The 15,104-nt window shown below is 37.2% G+C and overlaps 3 protein-coding genes across 6 annotated transcripts; 2 read left to right on the forward strand and 1 right to left on the reverse strand.

Annotated features, from left to right (window-relative positions):
• The first annotated feature begins 1,066 nt into the window (after nt 1-1,066).
• Nucleotides 1,067-5,356, forward strand: LOC141604969 (uncharacterized). Of its 4 annotated transcripts, none has more exons than XM_074423562.1 (3): nt 1,067-1,271; nt 2,976-3,873; nt 4,670-5,356. In XM_074423562.1, exons 2-3 carry the CDS (start codon nt 2,987-2,989, stop codon nt 5,127-5,129), a joined length of 1,347 nt encoding a protein of 448 aa, XP_074279663.1. In that variant the 5' UTR covers nt 1,067-1,271; nt 2,976-2,986; the 3' UTR covers nt 5,130-5,356. The 4 variants fall into 4 exon arrangements, with proteins under 4 accessions (XP_074279663.1, XP_074279665.1, XP_074279666.1 ...); XM_074423564.1 differs by having other exon boundaries at nt 1,067-1,248; XM_074423565.1 differs by lacking the exon at nt 1,067-1,271 and adding an exon at nt 1,413-1,918.
• A 1,187-nt stretch (nt 5,357-6,543) lies between these two features.
• On the forward strand, nt 6,544-9,443 carry LOC141604967 (uncharacterized). Its single transcript, XM_074423559.1, has 3 exons — nt 6,544-6,708; nt 8,556-8,638; nt 9,205-9,443. Exons 1-3 carry the CDS (start codon nt 6,630-6,632, stop codon nt 9,238-9,240), a joined length of 198 nt encoding a protein of 65 aa, XP_074279660.1. The 5' UTR covers nt 6,544-6,629; the 3' UTR covers nt 9,241-9,443.
• A 1,992-nt stretch (nt 9,444-11,435) lies between these two features.
• LOC141604966 (uncharacterized protein At4g00950-like) lies at nt 11,436-14,786 on the reverse strand. Its single transcript, XM_074423558.1, has 2 exons — nt 13,989-14,786; nt 11,436-11,815 (listed from the first exon to the last, which is right to left on the reverse strand). Exons 1-2 carry the CDS (start codon nt 14,616-14,618, stop codon nt 11,744-11,746), a joined length of 702 nt encoding a protein of 233 aa, XP_074279659.1. The 5' UTR covers nt 14,619-14,786; the 3' UTR covers nt 11,436-11,743.
• Nucleotides 14,787-15,104: the final 318 nt, after the last annotated feature.

Raw genomic sequence — 15,104 nt, forward strand, 5'->3', positions numbered from 1 at the left:
TTTAAAAACACTTCCTACCCCCAATAATTCCAATTTCCACGCTACTCTACCCCACCACACAGAAAACGACACCGTCCAATTTATTTATTTGCCGCATACAATCAACGATCCCTTGTTTTACTCTCACTCTTCCCTACTCCTTAAAACGGTGTCGTATAAGAGCAATAGCAATAGTAGAACTTTATATAAAGTTCTTCATATGCCATGTCACAATGCACCAACCCCAATTTTAAGAACTTTTGTTCACAATAGAAGAATTTTATATGAAGTTCTTAGATGGAAAAAAACCATCAAATAAATAATGTAAAATGGTTTCTCACATTTTACAAAGTTATATTTATTGGTTGTACATTTTCCAATACTTTAGAACTTGGTTCTTATTTTAGAACTTGGTTCTTAAAAATAAGAACAACTTTTAAATGCAATAGAAGAACTTTTGAATTAAAGTTCTTGGTGACAACCCCAATGCTAAGAACTACTATTGCTATTGCTCTAATATTGCTAATTATCACAAATTCTTATTTATGACGTCTCACACCTTACGCGCTGTGGTTGAGAAATATAACAATTTTACGATAAAATACACTCCATAATCAATATACTCCCTCCATTTTTTTATATATGACGTTTTGCATTTACGAGGTGAGCCTTTGACTTTAATATTTACAAAAATATATTTGTTCAAAAAATATAAAAATGGTACCATTAAATTCCTTACGAAAAACTCTTTCATATGAGTATTAGTATACATATCATAATATTTAGTATTATATTTTAAGAGATATTGAAGAGAGAAGGGAGAGTCTCGAAATGTGAGAAAGTCATATATAAAAAAATAGAGGGAGTAATTGATAAATAAAAATTCAGAAATGGTTAACTTTTTACTTTTTACATTATAAATGGTTATATTTATTCCGTCATAGTTTACGACCGCGCAAAAAGAGATTGCCATGTTTTTGTGTGGCTTTAATTACATTTCATTTAGCGCAGCTCAACTTCATTCAATTCAGTTTATCCCGTCTCGGCTGGAAAACAACAAGTTTAACTGATTGTTTATATATACCGACATCATATACTTGTCAGTTGGTCACTGAATTAAACATTTCGCAAAATTTATCCACTATACGAAACCCATTATAACTGCAACGACTAAAAAAACTGATCAAAATTCAAATCAAAGGAAGGAATTCTTCGTGTTATTATAATTTCTGTTGTTTGTCATCAATTCTATCTTTTTTTTAACTTCATGTAATCTTCCATTTTTAATTCATGTAATTTTCTATTTTTAATTCATGCAATTAGTATTCTTATTATTGTTTATTTGATCAATTATGGTTAAATTCTGTTTTAATTTGAATATTATGTGATTATTTCTAATTTTCTATCATGGGTTTGATGGGTATTAATTATTTTATGTTGTTTGTTGATGATTTGATGTTATTGATGATTTGATGTTATTTTTGTTTATAATGATCAGGAGTTTGATTAGTAGGGGTAAGGCCGCGTACATCTGAACTGACAATAGGGTGCATGCTGGTTTTTCCTCTGGTAAAATTGATTGTGGAAGATTAGATGAGGGCATATTTTTGTTTAATGATCAGGAGTTTGATTAGTAGAGGTAAGGCCGCGTACATCTGAACTGACAATAGGGTGCATGCTGGTTTTTCCTCTGGTAAAGTTGATTGTGGAGCCTTGGCGCACCGGTTAAGGTGTTGCTTTGTGACCGGGAGGTCACGGGTTCAAGTCCTTGGAGCGGCCTCTTGCCAAAATGGCAAGGGAAGGCTTGCCCCAATTACACCCTTGTGGTGGGACCCTTCCCCGGACCCTCGCCTAGCGGGGACGCCATCGTGCACCGGGCTGCCCCTTTAAAGTTGATTGTGGAAGATCAGATGAATGATCACGAGTTTGATTAGTAGGGGTAAGGTGGCGTACATCTGACTGAATTGAGGATAGGGTGCATGCTGGTTTTTACTCCTGAAAAGTTGATTTGTGAATTTATGATCATATATTACAAATGAATTCAGTAGACACCTCTGTTTAGAATCACAAATTAGCTTGTAAGACCGGCGTATGATGGCGTTGTATTGTATTCGGTATTAAAAAGCTGTTGTCCAACAGTGTTACAGGATAATTACTGATTTAGAGTATGTTTGAGTAGTTAGATGGTTTGATCTAGGTCACTGAGGTAATCTGTAATTTGAAGAATTTTGTTTGATTAGCTTGTTTCATCTCTAAAGCCGTCTTTTCAATAGAAAAATCGATTAGGAAAGTATTTGGAGTTTCTTTACCTGAATGATTGATGTTTGGTGGGATATTGTATCACTTGAATGTGACAGTTCCCTTAGTGACAAATGATATGATCATTTGTTGTAGGGTTTTTATAGTTTAGAATCTTTAGATTTGGTAGAGTGTGGTTTTGTTTCCTTGGTTCTGTCTGTTTGTTAGGTGATGTATGGTATAATAGAAAATGGCCTCTGCTACGTTGAATATTCGGATTAATTCACATGTATTGCCGTTTAAGCTTCTGTCACTTAACTAGAGTATTAAGTGTAGGTGTCCCTATGTTAAATCGAAGCATCACGTATAGAAGTTGGTGTTGTGTTATCTGTATATTTTCTTATACTCTTGCCGCCCCAATAGGTTGTTTACTTTTTGAAAAACAAACATGCGAGCAGTATTTTGGGAAGTGTAACCGTGTAAACAACCTATTGATACAAAGAAAGTACGTAATACTGTAATAGTATACGCTAATAAGCATTAATGTTCTTGAATCCAATTTGTTGTTTTAAGCCTATGAGCGTGTCTCCTTATTATATGCTCTTAGGATGAAATGCTAATTCTGAATTTCATATGCGTGATTCAGATGGCCCGTCAAAGTAGGTTTTCGTTGCTGTTTTTGAGTGTTATGATTTAGATAAATTGGTGTGTTTTGCCACTTGATAGTTGATAATTTGATCTGCTATTTTTTATTACAGTAAGATGATTGATGGCGGCAGCAGAAGCAAGAGCCGCTTGGCAAAGAGCTAATCGTTACTTTGTCCAGGAAGATGCAAAGAGAGCTCCAAAGTTATCCACTCGCCAATCTTCGACTTTATCATCCAAACAAACTGATTCTGGACCAGTCAATGATGCTGAACACCCTAACCATTCAGCTATAGGTTTCATGCCGTACAGTGGAACGCCATATTCTAATTTGCCTCCTGATGCAAAATGGTGGCTTCAAACCCAACCTAACTACGTCCATCAAAGAGGCTTGAACGCTGACCACTTTACTGATAGAAAGATCGATATGATCGGAAGTCCTTCACAAGTTGAACCGTCTTCAATGTGTGAGGATAGTATACATACTGTACATTATGAGGATGTCGAGTCTTTTCTGGATGTGAACAAAAAGCCTGAATTGGGATTGGAAGAATTAAATGTCGTTGACAATAAAGTTGATCAAGATTTCCTTGATTTAAAGAAAATGACAGACTATTATGAGCTTATCGAAATGGAGATGGTTGGAGGTTCAGTTTCCAAACAGTCCAGTAATCTTTCCTCGAGTGCGGATTCTTCTTGGGTGGGTGGAGATAAGGTTCCTTGGTGGCGTGTGACAGATGGAGAGGAATTGGCTTCATTTGTGGCACATAAATCACTTCACCATGTTGAGAACTGTGATCTTCCTCCGCCTCAAAAGATGAAAGTCAGGGGGGAAACATGTAAACAGGGAAAGTCAACGGTACACGATGACATTTGTACAGCATCTCTAGAGTGTGAATTTCAAAGTGAAGCCATTTCTAGTCCGTCTTTTGATGGGTCGCAGAGAAGACATCGGTCTTCAGTCAAAGGAGAATTATCACCGAATGAAAATTTAGCTGATGAGCCTCTCAGGTAAGAATGAATTCTAAATATGTTTTCGATGTATCCTTCCCCCATCTCCAAATTGGCGATGGATTTTTTAAAGTTGCTTTTGAAGTATGCCCCCACCCCCGTGTGAATCGTAATGTGAAGCCATTTCTTGTGCTACTGTCAAACTCTTAGTCCATGTTTTTTTGTATAAAAAATGAAGTAGAAAGCAAGTACTCTTGCCTCCAGGGCTAAGGATGAGAGTAGGGTAATAGGAATAAATATAATAGTTGGGCCTCAACTATCACCTTAAGGTTTTGGTTAAGATGGTTCATCTATCATGGTATCAGAGCCAGTGTGACCAAAATTTTGAAAAGTTTAGTTAAAATTTCTGAAATTTTAACAAGTTTGCTTTATTGCATTATACTCGTTTGCCCCCTTAAAATCTTGGTTTCGCCACTGAGAGGGAGGGATACAAAATCACTTGTTTGTGTAGCAAATAAGGTAGGAGGAAATTTGTGGGTGGTGTGATTATAGGAAGCCAACTGATGACTCTGATCAGCGACAGTTTTGAACTTCGAGGGTTAGAATGTTGATCTAAACTAAACAACTTCAGTAGGCTTACTCTTGTTCTACTTCTATCATAAGAGTACTAACACATACTCCCCGCCCCCCTGTTTTACTCCATCCGTCCATTGGCCTCATTATTCAAAATTCTCCCCAAAAAAAATAGAAAATGTGGCTAATTGAGTAAAATCGAGGGAGTTTTGACTTCCATGATGATCCTAGTTATCATTGATTTTTGGTCAACGATGCTTGAAAAAATCCGAAAATTGTGCAGATCAAGCAACCATATCCCTCTGGACAAAGAAAGGGTTCCTGTGAATGATCCTGAAAAAGCCAAGCTACTAGAAGCACTTTGCCATTCTCAAACTCGCGCAAGGGAAGCAGAAAATGCGGCCAAACAAGCCTGTACAGAGAAAGACCACATTCTGAAGCTCTTTTTCAGACAAGCTTCTCAGCTTTTTGCATATAAGCAGTGGTTCAAAATACTGCAATTGGAAAATCTCCTTCTACAAACCGAAAACCAAAACTCGTCACCTCATCCACTCCCATGCAGGACAGAAAACCCCAAAACCTACAAAAGCTGGCAGAAGCCGTCTAAAGCCAAGCGGCATAGAAGAGGTTCGCAAGATAATGACATTGGTAAATACGCGGTTGTTTTTGCTGTAGGCTTTACTCTCGTTGGTGCAGGTTTGATTTTGGGCTGGACAGTCGGTTGGTTGATGCCCTCTTTCTAGGCTTATCATTCTGAGTTCCGAGTTCTGACTAATTATTAAACTAGCAGAGTTGTAAGACTAGGTTTCGTTTATGTATCATACTAATCATAGTGTAATTTGCTTAAATTTAGCTTTGGCTCTGTTATGGTATGTACAAACTACAAATGATGTCTGTAAATATGTGAATATGTATGTTGAAAACTTTTTGTAAACTTTTCTTTATTGTTATAGCATGCTCGTCGTCTACTACTTTTTTGTGATATCGATCACTATGAGTGAAGGGCAGTCGATACCACAGTAAATGTTTACGTCCTTTAAGATACCTGCAATCGGGAGCAGCGAGTGAGACTGTCTCCTACGTAGCTACGTTAGACCGACCTATAACTTGTGTATTTACACCAGCTTTATTCAACAAGTTCAAGTTTATTTGCTGCAATGGTCAAGTGATTCACCGAGTTTCGATCGACAAACAGCAGAGCTTGTTAGGTTTTTAGCAAATCCATCTACATGAACTTTGTTTTCTAAGAATTTGCCCTTGCTTCTTTACTAGTTAAGTCATCCCTAACCTAATTGACTCTCTGACATGACACGATACTTCGACACTTCACGTTAGATCACAAAATAGAAAATTCGCACAAAATAGCCGTATCCAACACACTGACACGTGTCCTAATATCCATTAGCCAACTCGATAAACGAATACACATCAAAATCCAAAATAATACTCCCTCCTATTCACTATATTCTTCCCTATTTCCTTATTCGGATTATTCGGGTTTTCTTCCATATTTCCTTTATTGGGTTGATTTGTGTGGTCCAAATTCAATTGCATGTGATATAGTGAATAGGAGGGAGTAGGTCCTAACCCCGTCGATCCATCTACGAATTTGTAAATAAACAATTGATCTCTCTTAAAACGGACATATATGTCTTAACTCTCAAGTATAAAGTGAGTCAAATTGTACTCCATTTAAATTGTTGAGAGTTGAGACAAACTATTTTGCTAAAACAGGCATATCCGCAATCGGGCATACCCGAGCTCGGCCCTTCACGTTCGGCCCGCCAGTCGGGCTTTTTTTTTGCCCGGCCCGGCCAGACCTACCTCCAACACTGGCCGTGCCCGGGTCGAGCATATCCTACCCAGCCCGCCCCTTAACTGCCTAAACCCTAACCCGATATAAGCCCGCCCCCTATAACCTACCCCAGGTCGGTTTTGGGTCCACCTCCACCAGGCCGGTCTGACCCATTACTCGGGTTGTGTCCAAGTCTAGCATCTCTATCCCGCCCCGCCCCGCCCACCCCAAGCGGTGGCCAAGCCTACCCACCCGTTTGACTAGCCGTAATTGTTGTCATCTACCCCGTATCTATTTAACCCATCTTAAGTTTCCGGATCGGCCCATTGATCCAATCCTAGTGTTCCTTTTAAATTTAATCGACCACTAAAAGTAATTGATCACCTCTCCGGTAAAGAGAAAAAGGGAAGATTAATAGAGAGAGCGAAGAAAAAGAATTGAAGCAAAAATGGGAGTGATGGCAAAGCTGAGGATGTTCGTCGTTCAAGAACCCGTCGTCGCCGCTTCTTGCATTATCGGCGGCATTGGTATTTTTCTTCAAACCCTAATTTTAATCAATTTCATTCTTATTTTCAATTTTGCTTCATATTTTGATCAAATTCTTGTGATTTCGTATGTAAATAGTTTGTGATTCTATGAATGATCATCGAATTAGTCTGATTAGCTGTAAGCTAGGTTGCGTTGATCGATATTAAGATTACGAATTAGATTAATTTGGCTGAGTTGTTGATCGAATTCTTAGGGATATAGAGTTAGGTTAATTGCTGGACGGAGATTCCGATTCCGATTACGCTATATGTAGTTGTGGTGTGTAATGTTGAAGCGTAAGATTGTTGGATGTTTACTGTGATTTTTGAGTCTAGCGCAAGATACATTGCGTAAATTGACCGAGCTTAGACGTGAGGAATGTGTTTCAACGAGATTTAGTTCAGAGTTTTGTTTCTAGTTATAGTCGTCGAGCTAGTTTTTGATTGAGGTTGAACCATGGCTGTTCAGTTTTATTTGGGATGGAGGTCAGCCTAAAGTTGGTCGGAGGATGTGGATTTGATTGTTCGTGAAGAGGTAGAGATCAACCCTGGATTGGCCTAAGGTTGCAAATCGATTGCTATTGGTTGTTGGTTTTGGAGGAATTTTAGGTTTATTTGTGGAATCCGTCTGCTTTTAGCTGAATTTGGCTAATGCCTGGAAATTTTATGCAAGGACGAGAACTGGTAGGTCGTCAAAATGATGAAAAACTATTGGACTACTACTACTAGTAGTTTTACTACCTTGTTTTTTGTTTTCGAAGTGTTATTCGCGGTTGGAGTTCGAAAGTACTTTCAGAGCAGTAGTATTGGAGGGATTGAATAGTGTTATGTATACTGTGGGACTGTGTTAATTACTTGATTCTGAAGTCATCAGTTTGAAACACCGTATGTTATTGAAGTGGGGTATTTTGTATAGCTGAAAGTTTTGTGATGTTTGGGATACTTTTAAGTGTTAGATGAGGATATTGCTGCAGCGAGATGTAGTCTTTAATAAGACATGCAGCATATATCCTATACATGTTGCTTGTATTAGAGCATGTAAAGTCACAAAAAAGGAGAGCAAAAACCAATTTTACACTTACAAGTTACAATTACACAATTCTTGTATTCACTCATATATATTTTTGACGAGTTAGATATACTATTATTAATAAAAACAACACCGAGGGAGGTGATGCTTATGCACAAAAGACATCATAGAGGTGACAACCGTGACACCCATTTATTTTCTCGTTATTGGTCCCACCACTTTTATATTTACATTACAAATGAAAATAAAAACAAGTTTACTCTTACATTTTCGCTTGTTATGACCGACTTTAATTCGAGAGCTCCACCTAGTAATCTTGACTGCTCTCGGAAGAGAGCAGATTGATAGTTACATTTCCCATGGGGAGCAAATGAAGAGCATATGGAGAGCTCATGCTGTGGACAAACATCACTATACTTTGCTTTCTAACAATTAAGACCACATTGAGAGCATTTAGAAAGCGCCTAGGAGAGCTTCTAGAGTACATGGTCTTACTATCAAAAGAAAGTGGAGAAGGAGCGAGAGTCATAATAATTATTCTGAACAGTGAACAATTTATATTTCTAGTTGAGTGTACTCTCTGTGTTATTCTTACTTTGTGGTCAACCGATGTCTAATTTTACGAATATTATTCACACAATATACACCTAGCAAAACGTTTTGTATGATAATATGAAAATAATTGTTTTTGATAAACTAAACTAGGTTTTACATTGTATGACTTTATCTATACATTTTATTCAGAGAAACGAGACGATTGTAGTAGGAGTACTTCTTTATCTTTTGTGTAAACTTATATGACCATTCGATTTTCTAGGCCTTTTCCTACCAGCCGTGGTGAGGCCTATGTTGGACTCCATGTACTCAGCTGAGGAAGTACCTCCACCCCCTTTAAGTGATGTAAGTGTTGACTTTACTTTCTGAAATAATATTGTGTGTTTTACATCTAGTGTGAAATCCCCAATGTCCTTCTAATGTATTTGCGGCGACCTTATGTGGATTTGTGGAAGTTTTAAATTGTTGATACGCTACTTAGTTTATCGTTGTTTCCCCTGCTTGTTGTTTCGTAATAATCTGTATTGTAGATGTGAACAACTGATAGATAACTTCTTTGCTGGTTCTAATTGTTAATCTTGTATTGGGAGCTCTTTTTTGTATGTACACTACATTTTCGAATTGGTCTATTAGCCTATATGGTTCCTAGTTCAGTATTCATTTGATATGTAATTAGTTACATGGTGCCTACATTGTCTATTAGAAATATATTCTTTTAAGTTACTACTTTTTAAGTCAACATGCAGTTTAGATGCTTTCTTTTTATCTTTCTGCATTACTACTAAATAAATAGCAAGTTTTCTCTACTACAAATAATAGGATCTGGATCTCTAAAGACCATTTATTTTCCTAGTTCACTCCCTCAAAATATCTGTGGTTGGATGAAAATTCTGGTTCTTCCGTTATTGCAGGTTGTTGCTGGGATCACGGGTAACAAAACAGCTTGAAGAGGATATTGGATGTGAGTCATGATCTTTCTTATATCGTCCTCTTCTGTTCTATATATGCAAGACGTGCTCTTTTAGGAAATAAGATATTTTGTGAGCTACAAATATCACATTTTGTGTTTCCCTGTTTGATTGTTATGAAGAATGTTGATTATTCTCCAAACATTTTTTCAGAATCTTAATAGTGAAACTTATTTCTTGCCTGCTCCCTGTCATCTGTTTAATGCTTTGATTTAATTTTATTAGTTCGACTTTCGTCATCTTGAAAGATCTATGCAGTATAGTCAATTGGCACTCCTGCATCATTTGCAAAGGAGCCTCCTCTAAACCCTCTAAAGTTACTCATTTGTATTAGTCAAGTTATATCTTGCTTATGGAGCTGGTTATGGGGTTGGTTAAGTATGTTAACCTATACATACTGTTAATATGAAGTGTTAAAATTTGGTGCGACAGTGGTCATATTGTTTTCCATTTTTGACTCCTCGTGCTGACCGATATAAGGCTACCTGGGATCTATCTGCATGAAGGTAGCCTGTCCTTGCAAGGTTAGAGACTTAGGGTGTGTTTGGATTGAGTGATTTGGAAGGAAAAGAAAGGGAGGGAGAGTAGGGGATTTAAAATCCCTTATTTGGATAGCAAATAAGGGTGGAGGGAAATGGAGGGGAAGAGATTTGAAGGGATCCATTTTACCTTCTCTAAGGCAAATCAAAATCTCTCCACAATAGGCAAGATTTGGAAGAAAATTGTATCCAAACATACACTCCCCATTTGCCCTCCCCTCCCCTTACCTCCCTTTCTCTTCCCTCCTTCCCCCTCCCCTCCCTTTCCCTTCACTTTCGCTATCCAAACACACCCTTAGAGCCTTTGAGGGGTGTTACTTCAATGCTTTCCTTTCTTCCTCGGATTCTAATCCCAACCCCAACCCCAACCCCATGAAATTACGGTCTTCTCATGCATTTCCTTTCATGGTCAGAGTTTATTGAAGGGTTTAGGAGAAGCCATCTCTGTACTTGGTTAATAACCCTTCACTTAATTGAATTATAAATATTGGTTTGAGTGCACGTGTAAGTCTATTTTTGACTCTACCTTGTCTCCTCTTCTATGTCATGGTGAATAGGTAGCAAGTGTCTCTCACAATAAGATGGTGAAACACAGTGTAGCTGAATAAGTTTGAAGGAATTTTGCTTTTTGAGTATTTTTAGTCGTTCTAATATGGACTTATGGTTATTGATAGTTTTTGTGTTCTGCCTAGGCCTGCTTTAAAGTAGTTCTTATGCTATGAGGTAACTAGCAACCAGTCATTGCAAATTGTTAGGAACATGTATTATAACCTTCAAATTGGGACTTTTAGTGGACAACCTCACACAACTACATTAGAATGAGTTGAGCGTATCACATCAACTTGTTGATAAGGTAGGTCCAGTTAACGAGACCCATATTTGCAGATAAGATGGTAATTGGGCCTTAAAGTCCTTTTTTTTTTTTCTTTTCTCAATAGCCTCGATAACAAAGCGACTTTTACTTATTTTGAAAGTTATAGAGTAAAGATTGCGACTTGTTAACACAAATTCACGAGAGACTTCCAAAGGCATTCTGGCATTGTTTCAAAATCAGTATAGTGTGTGACTCTTTGGTAGTTAGGTATGCAGTACGCTTTTAGGAAGTTTCTTCTAAAGTTTAAAGTGATAACAAAATGTGTCCCGAAAGAGCTCTCTTGCCTATATTATACTTTAAACTCGTTCTCTCGTAGGTGACAGTGTTCGAATGTATTGAGTTTATCAATACCAACTCATAGGTACACCACTGCCAACTAATTGGACCATTTTTGCCGATACAAAAGGTTACTTAACTTGCACACCCCCTGGCTTGCTAAGCAGATTGTGCTTTCTATTGTTTAGTAGCCATCAATCAATGCAATTGTGAACATAATTTTTATTTTGGATTATTTGAAAATTGTCTTTTTGTTGGTAATACAAGGGTAAAATTGCATACAACTCCCCTTTATCTCACCATTTACGGAACCTTTAGAGGTATTGAAATAATGGTATTCTCGTACCCCTGTGAGCTAGGGTCAAATAATATCTCCAACCACGGCGTACCTGATGCTAAGCCACCATATGACTATAAACCAAGCCCATGAGACCTGATAGTAGTTACGATTTCCTAAAAAAGGGACGAGGGGGTCAAGGAGAGAATAAAAATCGAAGTTACCAGAGTCATGTTCACAGATTACCTCAACCAAATTATCTTACAAGTACTCAAACCATTTTTACTCTGTACATTGTGAACCAAAAACAATAAGCCCACCTTTGAAATCACACTCTACACTACTGAAAGATATTTGTATGTTCACAATTTGAATATTCACGTCTTTTTTTTGAGCACTTGACACTTTTAGTTGTGGGGCAAAAGTTACTATTATACCAATACAACTGAGCTTTACTTCTGATTTTTGAAGACAGTGACTGAGACTTTATAACATGAGGAATTCACGGGGATTACTTTACAAAGCATCTTTCTTGCATCTTGTACTTCTTCTGGGTATAGCTTGCTTGAAGGTCCCATAGATGGTTGCCTGTTAAAAAAATAAAACACCACAACTTTAAATTTCTGTCCTTGTTCATAATTTCTGCATCTCAGTGTGCTCACTTATATCTGGAAGTACTTCGGAGTCCATTAATGGTAAAATACGGAAGTACTTCGAAAGTTGAAGTCCGCTAATGGTACATTACAACCTAATTAGAGGGGCTGCGATTTGTGCAGTTGTGAACTGTGTTAGGGCACTATCCCCTAATTAGAGGGGCTGCAATTTGTGCAGTTGTGAATTGTGTTAGGTCATTACCCCCTTATAGCACATTATTACCCATGTTACTTGACACCCTGGACTTGTAGTAGGTTACCCCAGATTCTTTGCCTTCTCATTTCCCGTTAAGGTAGCGATTTACTTACTCCCTCCGCGGCTCCGCCCCATGCCCCCATTAATTTGTTCACCTTTTTTATTCTTTGTGTGGGGTATTTTAATTAAAGGTAAACAAATGATTGGTATGGAGGCACTACAATATAAGTTTTCCAGCTAAGACAGTGTAACAAAATGCTATTGTAAGGCTTAATGACGCTTTCGCAACCACATATATGTGGCATTGTGCCACAAAGGTAGTGAACTTATGTTTGAGACTTAGGGAGTTAGGGGTCGTAATACACTAATACTACATCCATCCACCCTTAACTAATTATTTATTGCTTCTTGATGTTTTAGTAGGACCAGTGAACCGGCAATGTCCCTTTACTCGGTTTGATACGTTAATTAATTGTTGTCCTTCAGAAAGGTCTAGTTACTTGAATGATCGGAGGCTAGTGTTCCCCAACCACTACATGTTGGCTTGTTGACAAGTGAGTGAATCACAAACACATTCTCAATTTTACTGTTCTGTTAAAATCTAATTTCCTATGTCCTACAATTAGAAGGTTAATTGTTGAAAAAATGATTTTATTCTAGATCTTAATGTTTAATTAGGTTTTAATTCTTCAGAGAAGAGTATGATTTCCTTCTAATGATGATACCCAGTTCCGTAGAGCAGGGATCAGAGTCTAATTCTTCTTGATGAGAGATTACTGTTTGTAATTAACAAGCCAAAGAAGGTATTGATGGCAAGTAAGTATAATGAGTTCTATTCCATAAGCCGCCCCGGCCCCCGGATCCTGATACCGATCTCCTAGAATCTCTTCCTATTTTTTCGACGCTAGTGTTAGATTCATCGGCGAGGCTAACTAACTAGCAATTATAAATTTCTGGCCTTCTAGCCTTCTAGGTGCCTCTTAAGTCTTAGGCTTACTGGCTATTCCTAGTTTTTACCATTTAAGCTCTGTTTCTTGATACATTTTCCTTGTCCTTCATCTGGTAGGGTTGAATAGTAATCATATTAAGTTGCTTACTTCTAAAGTCTACTGATTCAGAAGATATTATCTTTCACAAAGGTGGGGTTAGGTAGATTATGTTATCATTATTATGATTTATTAGTATGATATTTGTGCCTTGAGTGATTAATGCATTTTGTAAATTATGTTCTTTGCTAAAATGTTGGGAGTTTGGATCCTCTCTATATCTTTTATGAAAAGGTCCATTAACTCTCACAAAATAATTTTATATTACTCATATTTATTAGACTGATTTTTACTGTTCCCTTGTTTTATTTACCTTTTGTTTTTACTATTTCACAGTTTTAAAAAAGTCTCCCTTCCCCATTGTCAGAATATGCACATCCTTTATTTGTTAGACTGATTTTTATTGTCCCCTTGTTTTATTTACCTTTTGTTTTTACTATTTCACAGTAAAAAAAAGTCTCCCTTCCCCTTTGTCAGGATATGCACATCATTTATTTCTTGGACAGATTTTTCCTAGGCAATGTACTTTATCTCCCAGAAAATTAGCCATTCATGTGAGATATCCTTTATTATGCATGTCAGACATACTTCTGACATCTTTGAAGCTTTTAAAGAATGAAAAACATAAATAAAAAGTACAAAGTTGACTCTACTAAAATTTCAAAAATTGAATATAGCAAAAAAAAAAAAGTACTCCAATTTGCTTGAGATCTTAAAAGGAGTTATTTCTTCTTTAGTCTTTAGCTGTTTTATAACTTTAGGATGAATTTAAAAATAAACCAGACCGTTTCACAGTGTGAAACCGTCTCACACAATAATTATTTTTAAAAGAAATGTTAAGATTGCAGAATTTGTGAAAAACTTACCCAGAAGTGAGACTTAGCTTGTACCAACTGGTTATCAGTACCACCACCATCACAGCAGCTAGCAGTAACATCATCAGAGATACTTGGAAAGACAAAACTACCCCCATGAACTTCACTTTTACCCTTGTAATTTCCCCCACCTTTTTTCCTCCAAGACCCAAAAAATCCCTTATCTTTCTTGTTACTGTCACTGTTACTGTTAATTACCACAGTATTATTACCAAGTAAACTCCTTTCAGGACTATTACCAGCACTCCCTGAAAAACTCAACTCTCCATCAAATGACTTCCTCTTTTTCCTTAGAAACCTGAAAGAAGAAGACTGTAGACTTGACCTTCCTATATAAGGCCCTTCTAGGACTGTTCTTGGGGAGGGTATTTTGGTCATTTTGTTCTCACTGAGTAGCCTTGGAGGTAACTCTAAGCATTTCATGGCATTATGGTGAGATGAAGATAAAGCAAGGGTAAGACATGGTAAAGGTTTTCCAGGTTCTTTTTCCCAACTGAACGGTACCGAAGCTAAGCTATGGAGTGGAGTTAAAGCACCTGAGTATTGTTGTGGGTTTGTTAGGTTCGGGAATGAGGTTAAGTTTATTTCGGGTTTCGGTTTAGGTTCGGTTTCGGATCCCATGGGTGTTTTTGTTATGTGAGACTTGAGGTTTAGAGGAGGCAAGAAATTAAGGAGAGGTGAAGGGGGAAGGTGGGAAAGTGAGAGACTGTGATCACACTTTTGTTTGTGTTTGTTTTTTTTTTGGTGCAATTTGTTTGTGTTTGTGACATGAGGGTTTTTATGTGATTTTATTGTGTGTGACTTTGGATGTATTTTGTCTTCTTTTATGGTGGGTCTTTTAATTATTTGGTTATAAATTAATGATAAAAGGAGAATTAGGACATAGTAGGAGAGCCTTGCTTGAATTTTATATGGATCTATTATGTGATTATCTTTTGCTTATGTAATACTTCCTCCCAGTCACTATATTATTCCCATTTGATATGAGCACAATATTTAAGAAAAAGTATTAAAATAGGAGTAAAAGAGTTGTGTGGGGTTGGTGATATGGGAGAGGGATGAATTATTAGTAGTTAAATAAAGAATTGTGGGGCCAAAACATAAAGG

This window comes from Silene latifolia, chromosome 10 (assembly GCF_048544455.1).
Source record: "Silene latifolia isolate original U9 population chromosome 10, ASM4854445v1, whole genome shotgun sequence".
In the NCBI taxonomy this organism is placed as follows: Eukaryota; Viridiplantae; Streptophyta; class Magnoliopsida; order Caryophyllales; family Caryophyllaceae; genus Silene; species Silene latifolia.

Coding starts and splice junctions, on each gene's coding strand:
- LOC141604969 (XM_074423562.1), top strand. CDS start 2,987: ATGGCGGCAGCAGAAGCAAGAGCCGCTTGGCAAAGAGCTAATCGTTAC. Junction 3,874..4,669: donor TTAGCTGATGAGCCTCTCAG/GTAAGAATGAAT, acceptor AAAATTGTGCAG/ATCAAGCAACCATATCCCTC.
- LOC141604967 (XM_074423559.1), top strand. CDS start 6,630: ATGGGAGTGATGGCAAAGCTGAGGATGTTCGTCGTTCAAGAACCCGTC. Junction 6,709..8,555: donor TTGCATTATCGGCGGCATTG/GTATTTTTCTTC, acceptor TCGATTTTCTAG/GCCTTTTCCTACCAGCCGTG. Junction 8,639..9,204: donor CTCCACCCCCTTTAAGTGAT/GTAAGTGTTGAC, acceptor CCGTTATTGCAG/GTTGTTGCTGGGATCACGGG.
- LOC141604966 (XM_074423558.1), bottom strand. CDS start 14,618: ATGGGATCCGAAACCGAACCTAAACCGAAACCCGAAATAAACTTAACC. Junction 11,816..13,988: donor AAGCTAAGTCTCACTTCTGG/GTAAGTTTTTCA, acceptor TTTTTTTAACAG/GCAACCATCTATGGGACCTT.